Source organism: Fundulus heteroclitus, chromosome 6, assembly GCF_011125445.2.
Source record: "Fundulus heteroclitus isolate FHET01 chromosome 6, MU-UCD_Fhet_4.1, whole genome shotgun sequence".
Classification (NCBI taxonomy): domain Eukaryota; kingdom Metazoa; phylum Chordata; class Actinopteri; order Cyprinodontiformes; family Fundulidae; genus Fundulus; species Fundulus heteroclitus.
The window spans coordinates 21,988,180-22,005,965 of NC_046366.1; the positions used below are offsets into that span (position 1 = coordinate 21,988,180).

At 41.6% G+C, this 17,786-nt stretch overlaps 2 protein-coding genes across 2 annotated transcripts; both read right to left on the reverse strand.

Moving 5' to 3' along the window:
• Window positions 1–588: 588 nt before the first annotated feature.
• On the reverse strand, window positions 589–7,028 carry LOC105940157 (mucolipin-3). The gene is made up of 12 exons (XM_036138339.1): window positions 6,469–7,028; window positions 5,922–6,089; window positions 5,679–5,832; window positions 4,844–4,925; window positions 4,667–4,763; window positions 4,381–4,480; window positions 4,160–4,272; window positions 3,127–3,276; window positions 2,937–3,038; window positions 2,731–2,853; window positions 2,423–2,629; window positions 589–2,334 (listed from the first exon to the last, which is right to left on the reverse strand). Exons 1-12 carry the CDS (start codon window positions 6,688–6,690, stop codon window positions 2,182–2,184), a joined length of 1,671 nt encoding a protein of 556 aa, XP_035994232.1. The 5' UTR covers window positions 6,691–7,028; the 3' UTR covers window positions 589–2,181.
• Window positions 7,029–10,228: 3,200 nt separating this feature from the next.
• bcl10 (BCL10 immune signaling adaptor) lies at window positions 10,229–13,670 on the reverse strand. Its single transcript, XM_012882636.3, has 3 exons — window positions 13,214–13,670; window positions 10,872–11,160; window positions 10,229–10,785 (listed from the first exon to the last, which is right to left on the reverse strand). Exons 1-3 carry the CDS (start codon window positions 13,262–13,264, stop codon window positions 10,364–10,366), a joined length of 762 nt encoding a protein of 253 aa, XP_012738090.2. The 5' UTR covers window positions 13,265–13,670; the 3' UTR covers window positions 10,229–10,363.
• Window positions 13,671–17,786: the final 4,116 nt, after the last annotated feature.

Sequence of the window (17,786 nt, forward strand, 5' to 3'; positions counted from 1 at the left end):
TCAGAATATGATCTAGGTTACTTTGCACAGTTAAATGGATCAAATTATGAACTCTTATTTTTGTCAAAGCAGGGGTGCCATTATCATGGGAGGGAGCTTGTGAGAAAGCCAACATCCAAATTGGATATCAAGATAAGTAAGGGACATTTTTGGAGTAAATGTGAAAAGTTATCAATCTACTAGGCCCATTCTAGACGCTATATAGTAAAGCAAAAAAGTGCATGCACGAGCAGTAAAAGTGCCTACTGACTACTGAACATTTCACAAATCTTAGAATCAGCTACATCTAGATTCCAGTCCTTCACTTGTGTCACTTTAAAAATGCTGCTGAGACACAGCTTTGGGTAATGATGCTCAGGTTAGATCATAGTCTGCGTGCACTACCTGTTTTTATTGTGTGTGTGTGTGTGTGTGTGTGTGTGTGTGTGTGTGTGTGTGTGTGTGTGTGTGTGTGTGTGTGTGTGTGTGTGTGTGTGTCAGTAGGGATAGGTTTTGTGCAGTGGACTTATGTTGTTGTAAGTACAGAAAATTAGCTTTGAAAAAATAAAAAAATCCTTAAACTGAGAAAATTAAAGAGTTAACTTATTCATGTGGATAAAAATATGTTTAATGAGATTTAGTGTAATGTCAATATCACTCTATAGGCACCAAAGTACAAAATATGCATATTGAATGAGAAGGAGTCTACTTGGTGAGAGAAGCAAATAAACATTGAACCAGTTAAAAACACATACACAAGTAACATAACATCCCAGGCAATATTTACAGTATATATAATCTTTTTACTGTATATATTTACAGTATATATATAATCTTTTTTTAATTCTCTGTGTGGAAGGACAGAGACTCTATTTCTGAAGCCCATACTAGGAAGCACCTTTAACCACCTAATATTCAGAATTTTGGTAATTGAGTACATCTCATGACCGTAGGTATAGGTGGACTAGAGCAACCTTTTTTCAAGACAACAGACCGAAACAGCTGCATTGCTGCATTTGAGGCTCCAATCCGTCTGTTCACGTCTCGCTCCCTCCTTCCATCAGTTGTGAACAGTATAGGAAACCTTAACTCCCCCTGTGGAAGACACTGACCCCTCGAACAATACACGTTTTTACTGCTTTACAACTATGGCCTCAGACTCATAGGAGCTGACCTTCACCCAGGCCTCTTTACATTCACCTGGAGACGGCCTGGTGAAGTCCAGCCTGCATTGCAAACAAACTCGATTTTGTGTTAAAAATGAGCGCAGAGAACTTAATTTTCTCATAAAAGAACTATAGGTACTCCTTAAAAGCATTCCTGGCATCTTGAGTCCACAACACCAGCAAATGGATTCCATGATTACCTCAGAGAACACAAACATTTTGCTCCTGAATTAGAGGGATGACAGACAGACAGAGCCACTTTTCTAAAACCCAAAGTAAAATGTTGCCAGGGAGGCTGAGACATGTAATCCTTTCACTGTTTCTTAAAGAGAAGCCTTTGAGTGTAACTTGTGTCTTTGGTTAATAACAGATCTGAGCAACACAGACCATATATGAAGGGCCTCTAGGCTCCATTCTAGAGGCAATATTACTTCTACACGATCCCTCCAGATTATGGAGTACTAAAACATCTCTGACAAAACCTGTGCATCATAGTCCACCACTATCAATGTGAACCAATTCTATCTATGAGTGGTTGTGTCACAATTCCCTCCATCTCAATGTAGAAGAGGCAGAAGTTGCTGCTTTTGGTCCCACAAATGTAAGATTAGAGATCAGCCCTTAACTAGACTAGCCAGAAGACTTTAGAGCAAGCAAGAAACCAAGGTGTCAGCATGGACTCTTAGCTGAATTTGAACTACCTCAAAGCGGATGACTAAATCAGCCTATTACCTCAAAGTGTTATCAGAATAAAGTTTGTTTCGTCTATACAGGATAAGAAAACGTGTGCATGCTTTTACATTACATTAGATTGTTGTACTGGTGTCTATGCAGGCCTCTGTCAGACATAAACCAGGGTGCTGCGGCTCATCTAACATCATCTCGTTCGTATAACACTGTTAAACAGTTTCTTCATGAACAAGTAGACCCTCAGCCACTGATAACGCTGGGCGCTACAATCAAAGACCCCATTGAGATGGTACCTTTAAGGGTCATTGTAGATTTATTTACTACAATTCCCCCCTCACACTTAATACTACGTCCTTGGGATTCTTTTAAGCCAGCTCCACGGAGAGCAGCAGCAGCTCGAAGATTCGCTGTGCTGCCATTGTCCAGACTCAGGCTCCACCTGGCATTCTGCTATGAAGGCGTGAAGCAGGGACTCTGGTTCAGTGTCTCTCTGGGAATGCTACAAAACAAAAACAAAACAGAAGTATGAAAATGCGAGGACGTTCATTTCAGGGAGCAAATTATCGGCTCTGGTAACACGAACTGACTTTGATGGTCTCGTAGGTGTCCGTGATGAGGGCGATGAACAGACTGAGCACCATGTAGATGAAGAGAGAAGTGAAGGAGTAGAGGTAGACTCTGCTGAAAAGCCACACCGTGTAGCTCTTGTCTCTCATATTCAGGAAGGTGGCGAACATGTCGTCTCCGTTTATGAGAGAGAAGAGGCACTCTGTCACTTTGTCAAGTGTTCGGAACTGAAAAAATGAATAAAACACGTTCTGTTGATAATAACCAAGTGACTATTTTGCGGATCGGGATCTTCTATGATGACACCCACGAAGTGAATGATTTATACCTTGTCGTGATAGGGTCCGAGTACGATCCAACCACAGAAGCAGTACCCGAGATAGATCATGGCAGCGCAACAGCAAAAACGGATAACGTTGGGAAAGGCGGCCCTCAGGGTCAGGATTAGGATCTGAAAGGAAGTGAGCAGGTTTCAGGTTCTCTAGATAGGATGGATGATCTAGACATGAGGAGAAGGTTTAAGGAAGCTCATACATTGTATTTCTTGAAGTAACCAAGGTAGCGAATAACGCCGATCCACACCAGCATGGTGGCTGTACCGAGCAGGATGCTGCAGACGTCATAGCTGGTCAGGAACTACAAAGTCAAAAGTTGGATTACAAGCTTGGAGGCACCTCCTTGAGAGTTTCCTGCCAACAGTGGGTGACGACACAAACAAGCAAACCTTGGTTTGTATTCCTATTTTCAGCACCGACCCAGCGATGGTTAGCGTGTCGCTGACGATGATGAACATATACCAGCCATTCACAAACTCCATACGTTCTGACCAGGTCACCAGTTTACTGAAGTAGGCATGGAAGAAAATGTTGAACTCCTACATAACAGAAAACAGCAGAATGTTATTTACACCTCGTCGTAATAATAACCCCGTCTTTTAATCCAGTACAGCGCCCTCCACAATTAAGGACAATCCTGATAAAGATATAATGCAGTTGCTATAAAATAAGCCTAATCTATTTTTGGAATTTAGTGTTTATTTTTACAGTCCAGAAGGTTTAATAAGTAATCCATAAATTCATGTTTTCTTTTGTATAAATAGGACCAATTTAATCAAAGTCCATCCTCCGAATCTTCCTCCAGTACAGTGTGCAATACAGTTTAAATAAAGATCCAAGAACTATTAGGTGTGCCAATAATTGTGGACAGGTCACCTTGCATGTTTATAAAAACAGATATTATTCATAATTTGTTATTATTATTGTTACATGCCCCCAATCCCGTGACTAAATAACAAAAAATCTAACATTTACAGCATGATATTATTCAGCATGACATTTATTTTGATGATTTTTGCACATCTTTACCAGGATTTGCCTGTAGAGGGTGCTATATAGCATCACTTTTTGAAATGTGACAGCACTTGGTGGGTATTTTACCATGAAAATTAAGTCATGCCTTCTAAATAATAACAACATTCGACAAAATAAGCAAAAAAGGTCATCAAAAGAGCAACAACAAGACATTAAGCGTGTGTATATATGTATATATATGTATATATATATATATATATATATATATAATACAAAAGAAAAAAGGAATTTAATCTAATTTACTCTTATAATTAATGACAGAGTTTGGAAAATTATTGCATGCACATACAAAAAAGGAAAATCTATTTGCAAATAAAGACGTATATTATCAGCGTTGAACTGCTTTATTTTGTATCCGCTTGTGCATTCTACTTTTCTTTAACTTACAAACTGGAGTTGAATTCCCTTGACAACAGATCGTGTGCAGAGGATGAGGGAGGCGAAGCAGGCGAGGATGACCAAGGAATCAAACATCAAGAGGAGATAGTCCATCTTCCCTGCTGGAAAACCAGAGTCACAGCTCTCAGGTCATTTGTTCATACTTTTCTAGATCTTAAATAGTTTATTTTTTTAGATTTTTACCGCATACGTTGTGGGTAAAAACTCACAGTTGCCTCTCACGTTGTAGTCACCGCACTCGTAAATTCTAGCATCATTTTCAACACCCACTTTTATCTTTCCGCTGTGTGCACGGTTATCAAATATGATCTGGGGGGGATAAAGGGAATTATGGTTATTTTTATAGTACAACCAAAAAATACAGATATATAGAGAACACTAAAACCTACCATCACAAAAAAGTAGGAATGGATTACAAAAAAAAAAAGATTTAAGATTTTGCAGAGTCCAAACATTTCTTATATGAGAGTATGGAAGTCAGAGGTTTCCACCAACCTTTATGTGGAAGCCATAGCAGTCCGGTAGCTCGTGGTGCCGCACAGTTTGCAGATTGATGGATTTCAGAGTGAAGTTGATGTTAACGGAAACGAGCCTGAACACACAGACATGCGATCAGCGGACAGCGCTGCCTTCAGCTGCTGCTACATCGGCCTTTTTATTTGGCTTCCCTACCTTTTGAAATCTAAAGAGAAGTTGATGTTCTTTGCCAGACTACTGTTGTCAAGCAGCCGCACCGGTGATATGGAAATACAATCTAAAGAGGAGGAAGAATGGGTTAAAATGTTAATTAGATCCCCTTCAGCAGGGAAGGGGAATTATTCAAAACAAATCTGACCAAGTTTGTTATTTCCTCTTTTCATGTCACACAAAATTCCAAATTATGGTCATTTTCCAGTCTTGACTTTGAGTCAGCTTTTATAAATACAGGAATCATGCCTCTTGATCTATTTCAGATTTTCCCAGGTTAAAAGCCACAAACGTTAAGTGTTTTATTAAGATTTTACGCGATGGACCAACACAGAGCAGTATATAAATAGTAGTGGAAGGAAAATGATACAAGGGTTTCAAAAACTGTTGCATGCATTACTTTCCAGACTCCCTTTACTCCGATACCACTGAGTAAAATCCAGCTGTTCTAATAGGAAAACCTATTAGGGGCTGCTGAAAACCAGAGCATACTCATGTGCTAGAATGGCCCAGTCAAAGTCCAGAGCTCCGTTTAATGGACAGTCTGTGGCAAAGCTTGAAAATTGTTTTTGTCAAACACTTGCAACATTTTTTTATGAAGATTTTTTTTAAAACTGCAAATCATTTTGCTGCCTCTTCTCAGTTATGCACTACTCTTGAGTGGGTCTGACACATAACACTTAAATGAAATAAATCGCAGTGTGCGGTTGTTACGTGACAAAAAAAAACTGCAAAAGTGTGAAGAGTAGGAATACTTATGAGAGGCTCTGAATGTCTTCCATAAAGAATTAAACCTGCCGCGGGTTTGGGGCCTCTGTACCTTCATCGATGCGTGGATCGATATAGAAGGTGTCTCTCCCCGGATCAATGGTGCTGTTTCTGTAAAACAGCCTGCAGACGGACAGCGGGGTGTACTCGCCGCCAACCCTCTCGTATGCAAGATTCCCTAAGGTCAGGTTCTGAAGGTCGGCGTACTGAAAGGAGGAGAGGAAACTGTTCTCAACGCGTTTTTACAATAAAAAAACAACAACAACCACACCAGCTTTCTGTGCCGTTCATTTACCCTGTTTATGACGTGGTAGATGTGATCATACAGGTCAGCTTTGGTGTAAAGAGCGTAGTTCCCCTGTCCGTGGTCCTTGAATCCTTTCAGGAAAAGGTGTTTGAAGGTCATTAGATTGTCCTCCTTGAACGTAGCCATCATTTCATTGCTCAGCCCGAAAAAGACCAGCTGTAAAAAAAAAACGCAACAGTGAGATGAGAAGCAAAACTCCGCAGATTCAGTACACTGCAAAAAGGGAACTAATAGTAAGTAAAATTTTCTTGAAATTAGTGCATTTTTCCTTGATTTGAGCAGCTAAAAAAGACTATTTGCCAATGGAATAAGAGTTTTGCACTTAAAATATGAACATTTCCTCTCCATCATCTTGATTCAAGTGCAGGATATCTAATTATCTTATTTTAGGGGTAAAAATACTCATTCCAGTGGCAAATAGTATTATTTAGCTGCTCAAATCAAGGGAAAATCTACAAATTTTAAGAAAATTTTACTTACTCTTAGTTCCTTTTTTGCAGCGTATAAAAACAAAACATAGAAAGTTTTCAACCACCTGTGCCGTGATGATGAAGATTTTCAGTATCTGCAGCAGCAGCTTCCACGGCTTCCTTCCCCTGGCTCGGTACTTCTCGCATGGATTCATGAAGAAGTACCTCAGCCTCCCCCTGAAATCCTCCACCGCCTTGGAATCCAGGGAGCGAGTGCTCCATCCCAGGCGTCCGCTCGGCCCGCTCCCCGCCGACCTCCGGGTCAGCAGCGGCTCCGATTCCTCCATCAAACCCGGAGAGCTGCAGGAGAAACCTGTCGTGAAGGCGGCTGGGCGCAGAGTACACTGTAAATCAGAGATCTTAATTGACAAAGGAACGCCGCTCAGCCATTCCAACCATTCAGATGTTTATCTAACTGGTTCTGCTGCATGTTATCCCCTTGGCTGTAGGTTTACTGTTCCTACTCTAGAACATTGAAATCCTTATGTAATTGGCCAGAAGGTTCTAAGAAACGACAGATGTCTTTGACGTACTCTAGCGTCACGGTGGCTCACTGTAGCACAGAGAGGTGAATTTAGTAGCAAACCAATTAGTTGTTGTTTTTTTAATTCTTGCTGGTAAATGTATTCGTTTGACTTAAAATAAATGACAATAAAAAAAATAAGTGAAAGCGATGAAAACTAATCCAGCTTGTGCATGTTCTGCAGCTCACTGCTCATGTTTTACTTCCAGCAGTTATGGTCTGTCAAATTCCTTTAACACATGTGTGGAGAATAATTTGAATAATATTAATGCAAAACTTACCTGCCAGCACCAGGCGAGCACCAGCGATCCAGAGAGCGATCACCCACCGAGCCGGGCCTTCAGCGTGATTTCCTAAAAGCAGCTTCTCACAGTGCATCACCACAGCCGCTTCACCGCACTCACCGTCATACCTCTGTGTCACTTAGGGTTTTTCCTGTTTTTCCACAACAGAAAAAAAAAAAAAGAGCCCTCGGGTGTGCGACACATCAGTCAGAAGCTGATCGTGTGCAGGATGGAGGAATGTTTTGATTCGTTTTTAATCAAAACTCAAAAAAGGAACACGTTTCAAGACATAAAAAACTATAACTGTGGAGGTTATGTGTTTTAGTTTGGCATAACTTTCTGTTTTTTGTCCTTTTTATCTTCTCTAAGTAAATATTATTAGCCAGGGAAAACACAGACAGTCGTGGTTTACGCTCAGTCGACCCAGTTATCAGCGAGAGGAATCTGCCGGCAGTTGCTGTTTTTGATTTGGGTGATATGACAGGGTTAAAAGGTTATTCTGGTGTTCTTTAAAAGGTGTCTGGACTCCATTTGATCCCCTCTTTTTCACAGTCATAACGTATTAACCCCCATCTTATCTCAACTGAACAATTTACACTGAAAAGCCATTTTAGATTTGTGAAACCTTTTATTGTAAAGAGAGCCACACAGAAGCATCTTTGTTGTTTTCATTGTCATTGTGAGTGCCCTACTGTGGGCTACGCATGAAAACCATAACATACAGACTGGTCACCCCCCCATCTTGAATAGCTCTACAGTCATAATGTTTGCTTTGAAAGAGTTTGTGAAGTCTTTATGTGTAAATAGGGGGTTTCTCAGTTTTCTCAAAAGCATTGCTGAAATCCATCCTTTCATCTCATGTGTTTTTTTAGGGCTTAATGTTTCTGATATGTAATAAAAAGGATTTTTTGAGCAGAATGGGTTTTTTTTCTGTCTGTTCCAGTGGTGGCTGTGTTTTTTTTTTTTTTATTAATGTGGTTGCAGAAGTTGGGGCATGCCCAGGGTAGCATTCATGCAAGGACCACCACTGTCTGCTAAACAATGGTTTTCTAAACCACATGATGAGCGAGAAAAACAAAAACAAAATCTTAGCCGATCCTTTTAAACCTGACTTCAGGATACAACAGAGACAAGGTCAGGCACAGAGATTTGAAAAAGGCAGGATATATTTTTTTTTTTATTCACATTGTGTTTTTTTATGACTGGAGACTTGTAGTGAAGACAATTTGGCAGAAATTCTTGTTCGCGCACGGTGACGCGTAAAAGCACCTCTTACATCAACTAAACGGCACCTGTCATGTTTTCACACCCGACAGTATCAGCAAGTTTTGAAGAAATCACACCTTTAATCTGAGAAAAAAAATAATAATACAGGATGCTTCTGATGGTGACTCAGATTTTTTTTGAGCTGATGACATGGAGTGGAAATTATGTTGTCTAAAGCAAATATTAAAGTATGCAACTGACCGCATCTGCACACGTTAAATCATCTGAATACAGTCATATATATATATATATATATATATATATATATATATATATATATATATATATATATATATATATATATATATATATATATATATATATATATATATATATATATATATATATATATATATAAAAAAAACAAACTTTTGGGGCTTCAAAAGCAAAGCAGGCCATCAAGGTGGCACCAGAATGATAAACCTTAGGTGGTAGAACAGCATAATTTTTACCATGGAAACATTGACTGGTGTAGTTGTGGCTAGGCGTGGGCCGCAAAAAGGTATACAGTAAAAAAGTCGACTGAGGTTCTTAAAAAGTTATGGATTTTAAACTTCTAAATGTCTCCATCAAACTACGTTCCTCATAAAGCTCTTTATGTGAGCGGATGAGTTTTGTGGCTGAACAAAGCAAAGAGTAGCTAACGTGCAAGGAATACATTATAGCTATAACAAGGAAAAAAAGAAGGAAATAAGGGAGACAGGAAGGGCAGGAAGACAAGAAGGAATGCAGGAGGGATGAGAGGGAGGACACAAGGAGGAGAGGATGAATCAAAGGAGGGATATGAGGGAGGAAGGAAAATAGGACACAAGGTTGAAATGAATGATATAAGGGAGAGAGGACGAACACACGGAAAGAAAAGAAGGAAATCAGTGCGTGTAAGGGAGGAGAAATAAAGAAAGGGCAGACGAGGGACATAAATGAGGGAGGAAGCAAAGAAGGAAACAAGGTAGAAAGGAAGGAAAGCAGGAGGGACAAGTGAAAAAGGTAGGAAGAAAATGACAACAATGCAATGGGTCTGAATTAAGCTTCCTTGTGAGAAAGGACAGATCGGACAGCTTTTAAATAATCCCAGGCAATAAAAAACAAACAAAACAAAAAAAAAATAAAAGTAAACCCTCTTCCTGTCATAGTGGAGAACCTGAAGGAGCGCCACCATCACTCTCTGAGGTAACAGTGATTCAAAACCGCACGCTAATGAGTATGTTTCAACTGCAAAAAAAAAAAAAAAAAAAGGAAATAAAAAAGGTGAACATTCAGCACAACAAGCGCTTGAAAACTAGTGCTATATTTAGCAGGAGTTTAATCTATATTTGTATTTAAAAGTGTGTGAAAACATTAACATGTTAGATTATTTTAGCAGCATATGAAGCGATTGTTCCATCGAACATTTACATCCTGTTATAAATCACCGTTTTAAGAATGCTTAAGTAACTGCTGTGATGAGAACCTTGTGGGGGTGGGGGGGGGGTAACATGCAGTGTCACATACATGGCATTCTGCTAAATGACAGGCAGGAAGTGACAATGAGTGTGTTTTATTGCGTGAAGTGGTCTGTCCCTGGTTGCACTGCAAAAACAGAACTAGAAATAAGTCAAATGTTCTTAAAATGAGTGTATTTGTCCTTGATTTGAGCAGGTAAATAAGAAGTTTTGCCAATGGAGTAAGATTTTTGGACTTAAAACAGGAACAATTGATCTCCATCATCTTATTTCAAGCGCAGTATATCTAATTATCTCATTTTAGGGGTCAAAATACTCATTCCATTGGCAGATGATCTTATTTACCTGCTCAAATCAAGCATAAATACGCTAACTTGAAGAATATTTTACTTATTTTTAGATCCCTTTTTGCAGTGTGAGAAGTGTCCTACTGAGGAAGGTGAGCTCAAAAGATGTTCCTGTGGGATGTTGGGGTGAGCGAGCGCGACCGCAGAGGCTGGAAATTAGGATCCCCCCCGCTGCTGCTGGTGCACCCCGGCGAGGAGGTGCCTACGCTGGAGGGAGACTCCACCAGGACCTCGTCTGGCAGCGCAGGGGCTCCCGGGTCCCCCGGCTTCGGGAGGCTGGAGGAGGCGGAGGAGGAGGAAGGGGCCGCGCCGAGGCTGGCCCCCGCGGCGGAGGGCAGGTCTCTGCACTTCTGTAACGAAGACATGTTGAGAGAGCTGGCGAGGTCTGAGGTGGAAGGGCTGCGCTCCCCGTCCGGGTGGAACAGGAGGGTGGAGTTGTTGGAGAAGGTGTTGGGGAGGTCGGTGGTCGTGGTCAGGGTGCTGAAGCTGCTGTCAGAGGACGAACTGGAAGCCCCTGCAGCTGAACGACGGAGGAACCCGATAAAGGCCAGATGAGCGGGTAAAGAGCACGTCGTGCATTTTGAACAAAGCAACAAACAAACTCACCTCTGAGGGATTCGAGCTTCTCGTTCTTGGCCTTCTGCACCTCGTCCGTCATTTTGACGATGATGAAGTTCTGCGAGCGCAGCTCCCGGATGGAGTCGATCAGCGCGTCCAGACCCCGAGGGTTCTCCGCCAGGATGTCCAGCAGCGTCGCCGTCCTCTTGGTCTGCGTGCTCCGGCAGCTGATCTCCTCCGCGTCGTCCCGGGTCAGGATCCTCCGGGAGCGCAGGAAGTCGAGGTGGCGGTCCGCCCGGATCTTGTCACAGAGGTAGGGCCGCAGTCTCGTCAGCACCTGGAGAGTCGGAGGCGGAGGCGTCGCGTGAGCGGGCAAAGAAATATCTCCCAGGAAAGCATGAAAATTATCTAATCGGTCATCTGAGACAGACCTCAGAGGTTAGAACATTATCAAACGGCACAGCTAAAAGGTCAGAGATAAAGTAGTGGAGACGTTTAAAACAGGGGTTCGCTTATAAAACAATATCCCAAGCTCTGAATCTTTCACAGAGCAGTTTTCCACTCATCATTGGGGGGAAAAAAGGACAGCCAACCATCTACATTCACTGACAGGCCAGATAAGGAGGGCATTAATCCAAGAAGCAGCAAGAAGGCCCACGGTAACTCTGGAGGAGCTGCAGAGAGTCACTAACCTGACTCTGCTAGCTGTATGTCGCTCCGCCTAGCTCCCCTCACATCCATCTGGGACATCTCCCATAGAAAGTGATTTCTCCAACCAATTTTATTGTCCAGCCAATCAGGACGCAGGGCTGGAGTTTCATAGATGTGATGTAGTGGAGAAGCGACCGTGACGTGAGACTGTTTTGATTCAGATAGCAATGGTGGCTCGCATCGAGGAAGCAAGCGTTAACATTGATGCTGCTATTTCTTTCATGTTGTCCAATCTACCTAATATTGTTTCATTAAAAGAACATCAGAGAACGCCTCTGAAGGCTTTTGTTGGTGGAAACCATGTTTTCGCCCTTCTCCCGACCGGATTTGGCAAGTTTTGTTTTCTGGGGCGCGCCCATGGCGGAGCGGTTAGCGCGAACCATATTAGGAGGCTTTAGTCCTCAACGCGGTCGGCCCGGGATCGACTCCGACCCGAGGGCTCTTGCCGTTCTGTCTCCCCCCTCTTCCTGTCAGCTCACTGTCATAAAACGGGCCATAGAGCCGCAAACACAATCTCATAGTAGCTTCACAGCATCACGGGTTAGCTTCGGATGTGAGTGGTGAAATAGCACCGTCCATAAAGTGGACAGACAAGTGGTCTTATCCAATCATATTCTAGGATTTTTGATAAGGCTCAGCCTTCAATAAAGGCAATTCCTATGGAGAGGTCCCAGATGTATGTGAGTGAAGCTAGGCGAAGCGACATACATCTGGCGAGAGTCAGGTTAGAGAGTCAAGGCTATGGTGCGAGAATCTATCATTAATTCTGGCCTTTATGGAGGAAGAGAGAGATCGTCCAAACAAAGTTTCCTGCTTCCAATATGCCACTAATGAGATCAAAATGTAACTTGGTAGCCTATATGTAACCCTCCCCCCAAAAAAAACAAAAAAAAAAAAAAAAAAACGGAAGTGACCCTTAACACACACGCCCCATGTTAAAACAAGGGTTGGCAGCATCATACTGTGGGGGGTTGCCTTTCCTCAGCAGGGAAAGAGAAGACGATCCGTCGATGGGAAGAAAACTGATAGATGGGGCACAGGTTGACCTTCCAGCAGGAAAATGACCCTGACCATGCAGGTGACCAAGAGCCACAACGGAAAGATTTAGACTAAAGCAGATCCACGTGTCAGGATGGATGGTCTAGTCAAAGCCCAGACCTGAATCCGGTTGGGAATCTGCAGCAAACTATGGGCTCTGAATTTTGCTGAGATCCTCTGTCCATCTGTGGAACTATTATGCAAGAAGATCCCTTCGACTTCACAACAATGCCTTCCTTTGTGTCGGTCTATATCCCATAAAATCCTAATAAAACCCAGTAATTTGTAGCTGTATCGTTAGAATGCGTGCAGGAAAGTTTAAGGGAACACATTTTTAAGGTACTGTGGCTGTCAACCCCCACATTTACCCTCGACAATAGTTCTCAAAACCCATTTAGTCAATAATGAAACAGAAAGCGCCATGATCTCTCGGTTTGATCTGTTTCTGACTGGACAGGGTGTTTCTATGGACAGAGAGAGAGATAGAGGGTGTGGTGAAGTATTTCCTCGTTTAATGGGCCTTTAAATCCAGACAACTACTCACAAACTGTGCCGGTCGGGTTAGTTCCCACACTCCTTACCTCCCCATCAGAAACCATTTCTATGATCGCGTCACCTGACGAGCCGATCGCCATACTCACGTCTTTCTTAATCTCTGCCATTTCGTCTTCAGTGAGGTGAGGAGCATCCATCTCTCTCTCTCAAATCAAAATCCAGGTGTTCCGGGTGAACGACGGCGGCTCAAAACAGCGACTTACAAGTTCCAACCAGTGCGATAAACCACACCAATAAATAATAAGCGAGCCTTAAAGGAGCTGAGGCCTCATAATTGATAGTTAAAAGACGGCCTAGACCCTTTCTAGCAAGGGTTTCTCTCTCAATCACGGATGAAAAGCGGCCGGACTTCCTGATTGTGTCGAGGTTATAATACGTCGACGGCAGAAGAGAGAAGTACTCCCAGCAGAGGCTTCACTTTTCCTCTCACGGGTCGCTTTTACTGCCCCTTTCTGCCACATACATTCAAACGCCAGACCTTTTCATTCACGGGAACTGGCAAAAGTTTCGACTTTCTGAAAGTCGCAACGCCGGCGAAAAGAAGATCTTTCACTTTTAAACGTTTTGCGACACAGGTGAGGCGCTACTCTCGCCGAGACCACCAGGGGTCGCTGCTGGACGCCTTTTCACACAGCGAGTTCATTTGTCTCGCAGTGTCACAAACAAACAAATAAATGCTTTTATTTTACCGTAAAGAGATCTGTACAACTGCAAGAGGCCTTCTTTTGTTTTCTCCCAATGCCAAGGTGCTGTACATAAAATATGAATTAAAATAAATCTGGATCTGGAGGACAAATTGCCTCGCAGAAGGTTTGATACCACTTAAGCTTTTTGACACTTGACACTGTAAAATCAGACTTATTTCGATTTTTTTTTTTTTGGTGACAGAGTGAAATACATTTCTGATGTGAAAGGAAAATGATGCATAGTGATGGGGCCACATAAACTCTTGGGGTGGCACACTGAAACTAAAAGCAATAATTTCAGGATTTTATTCTACCGTCGTAATAAAGCTTCCTGTAGAAAACTATCTTACCGTCGTAATAAAGCTTCCTGTAGAAAACTATCTTAAAGACTTAAGCTGGTGAAGATTCTCTGTCATCCAGGTCATTGTCATTCCAAAAAGAGTAAAAAACAAAGCAACTGGACTTGTTTTCTGTAGTTTGAAGACGTTTCGCTTCCTATCCAGAAAGCTTTCTCAATTAAATTCAGTTGAGAAAGCTTCCTAGATAGGAAGCGAAACGTCTTCAAACTACAGAAAACAAGTCCAGTTGCTTCGTTTTTTACAGACTTAAGTAAATGCCTACTGATATCTTTTGGTTTAATGTGTGACTTTTAATGTTACTAATGATCTAATGTGCATAGACAGACCAATAACAGTACAGTTAACATTTTGAGTTGAACAATAATTGCTTTTTACTGTGTAATCATATTAGGAATAAGGTGTACATTTATTCATTTATTGAAAACAAAAAAAAAATTACTGGGGAAAAGCAGAAACTGTCAGATAAAAATAAAAGCAAGGACAGAAATTATATCTTTGCTTATGTAACAGGAATTTCCCAACAGGGAACAATAGTTTTATTCTGATTACAAAGCTATACTGGATGTGTAAGAAACATTTATATCATTACTTAGTGTAAAACAAAAATACTAATTACTTTTACAAAAAGAACTTCCCAGCAAAGATCCATAGTCTCCAACTCTGGTTACCAGGCTTCAGAACAGCTTTATTCGCCTGTTACTATGCTTTTTGGCAAACCCATCCACACAAGTCATCAAGGTTTATGGCCCTAGCCCTTTTAGATTCTACACTCAGCACACCCAAATTGCTTAAACGCTCATCAGTCATGGTTCTCCTCAAGGCAGTTTTGATTAACTTTAACACAGAGGGAGAGCGGCAGGTGGTCTACAGTGTGTGAGAAGGTCAAGAAGAGTGGCTGCATTGCTAGCTGTGCATAATGGGATAAATACTAAACTTATTCTACTACAATTTACACTGGCGAGTGAGGTGGCCATGGACATGGCACAGGTGGCCCTGGCCACCCGCTGGGGGCACCATTGTTTTCCACCAGCATTGTAACTGAAATTTTAACATGAATTTGCTTTGATCTAAGGTAACCCACAGGAGCTTTGGATGTACTTTTTTGTCTTCTACTTGCTGTAAGTTGAACAAGCCCTATAAACAGACTCCCACACCTGAGCTTTGGATCCCTGCAGCTCCTACAGAGTTAACAAGGGACGCAGGCTTCTCAGATCTCTTTGACTGGCCTGTCATTTGAGGTGGGCTTGGTAGAATGGCTGTTGTGCCATATGCTGCCATCTTTCTATTATGGTTTAAATTGTTCTCCATGAGGCGTTATCTTCCATCTTCTCCACAAAATCAAACAAATACAAAATGGAGATCAGGCTGAGAGATCCGCCTTACAATCACTGACAGACATACGTCTGTCCCAGTTAAAAGTCAAAGCAAAAAATCTGAAGAAAACAAACTATTTCTGTATGTTTTTTTCTTTATTTTGTCTTTTATCGGTGGTTGTATAAATATTTTAAGCAGCCTACAGCTAACATGTGTTCTGCTATTACTAAAAAGTGTAAAAAGACTCAGAAGGGTGCAGATTTAGACACAACTACAAACCAATAGAAACAAATAGCAACATAGTATCGGTAAAAAAAAATTATCCAAATGAAGAATTACCAGTGAGGAACGACACTGATGCAGGAGACTGTGCTGACATAATTGTTTAAAACAAGCATCCTACCTATTAAAACATTTTTTGACCAGAATAATATTCATGGGGGGGAAAAAACTCATAAAATTAGTTTGAGAAAGGGGAGATGGAAGCCATTTACGTAAAGCGAGAAAAAACAACTTTGAACATAGGAGGAGGACTCGGGTTTGAACTTTCAAAAACTTACAACACAGCAATAGGTTTGATTCCTGCTAAGTTTCACCCCAATTCACACCTCCACGCATGTGACCACAACATTCTTCCTGTGAGCCAGGCAAACGCTCTCTGGTGTGAGGGACGATCAATTCCACGTTAATCTACATGTGAATCTAAGCTTTAACGAGGCCTCGCTGGTCTATAACGCTTGGAACTCCACACTACTCCAGACATTTTTAATTGAGAACGCTTCCTGGATGGGAAGCGAAAACATCTTCAGCTTCAGAATAGAAGTCCAGCTGTTTTATTTATTTTTTTCAACCTTTTTTGGATTGATCACGATGAATGAGAATCTTCACCAACATGAAATTAAGATTCTCGCCTCCCTTTAATCCAAATATTTCACAAACTGAGGACTCTTCAGAAGACGTCCTGCTGGACTTTGAATCATGCTCTGCCGTGCAATTTGCTCCCTTTCAGAACAGCCATCCCTGTGCAGAAAGTCAGGCTAATTGCGAAGCTAATTGCGGGGCTTCCCGTTGCCCCGCTGAGAGGTTTTCATGCAGTGAGAAGGATTTAACGCCGAGGAGAAACACAGGATCAGATAAGTGCTGCCCTAAAGCCAGCAATTCTGGAGCAAAGGTGTGACAGAAAAAAACATTATCTTTAAATGTCAAGTGTTGAAAGGTCAAACTCAATGTGGACGATTGTCTTGAAAAATAAAAAAAAGGAAAGAAAAGCTACACAGACATCTACAGAAATGACAATGCTCACCATTTTCTCTCCAGAAAGCCCTGGTGACATTTCACAATGTTTGTGCCGAACGATTCAGAACAGTAGCTTGGAGCCAATGCACAGTTATTTGCGAGAGCTTCGCATTAACTCCCCGTACAGACTGGATGCTGTAAGGACTGAGTCAGAGAAAAACAGACATCTATATGAATTATAAATGAGCTTTTCCCTGTCATTGAGGCATTCTTGTTCCCTTAATGTTGTCATCTTTAATACAAGAGCATATGGTCTGTTCCCAAAGATGAAGAAATGTGGTTGAAAACAGGAAATATGAAAATATGCCTGCTTAAATTGTATTATGAAGGATAAGCACAATGACCAAATATTTTAGTTCTCACACAGTTTCCCACTTGGCTTAGCACTGAAAAGAATGATTATATGACTATTTCTATTTGCTTTTACTAAGAAACTCTTAAAAGTGATGTTCTGTAAAGTTATTATCAGTAATTGTTGCCTGACCGGTGGGAGGCAGAAAAAGGAATCCATTTCTCAGAGCAACTGAAGGCCAACAGCTACCCAGACAGGCCCCTCGTTTGAGCTGATTTCAGCCTTTTAAAACATTTCTAAAAGTTCATATCCGTGGTGTGGTGGATGGGTGTGGTATTGATCACGTGGTGTCAGCAGTGATTGTAAGATCACCCGTTTTGCTCACCTGAGTAGTTGTCAGTGAGTGGGTGATGGGGGATGTCTACTTTTTGCTGACCGCTTTAAGCATTGGATGCCTTTTGTACTTTTTGCCTTTGATCACGGCTTGAACCTGTGGATTCATTTTTTTGCTTCATTGCAACTGGTGTTTTGAAGATCAACAACAATAAAAGGATCTTAACCGCAGCTTGGACTGAAGTTTTGAATAGCGAGCGCGTCAACAAGAATTCCCCTATTCAGCCGCTCGGCGACGCAGAGTTTGTTTGACTGTCGCCAATACGTGGGATACAGCATTGTAGCAAATTATACTAAATGTCTACACTTTTGCAACACA

Excerpts from the sequence above, each read along its gene's own strand:
- LOC105940157 (XM_036138339.1), bottom strand. The coding sequence starts at position 6,690 with ATGGAGGAATCGGAGCCGCTGCTGACCCGGAGGTCGGCGGGGAGCGGG. Across the intron at positions 4,481-4,666 it reads GCTATGGCTTCCACATAAAG|ATCATATTTGATAACCGTGC; the intron begins GTTGGTGGAAAC and ends TATCCCCCCCAG. Across the intron at positions 3,039-3,126 it reads AAATAGGAATACAAACCAAG|TTCCTGACCAGCTATGACGT; the intron begins GTTTGCTTGTTT and ends TTGACTTTGTAG.
- bcl10 (XM_012882636.3), bottom strand. The coding sequence starts at position 13,264 with ATGGATGCTCCTCACCTCACTGAAGACGAAATGGCAGAGATTAAGAAA. Across the intron at positions 11,161-13,213 it reads TGGCAGAGATTAAGAAAGAC|GTGCTGACGAGACTGCGGCC; the intron begins GTGAGTATGGCG and ends CCGACTCTCCAG. Across the intron at positions 10,786-10,871 it reads GAAGCTCGAATCCCTCAGAG|CTGCAGGGGCTTCCAGTTCG; the intron begins GTGAGTTTGTTT and ends TCCGTCGTTCAG.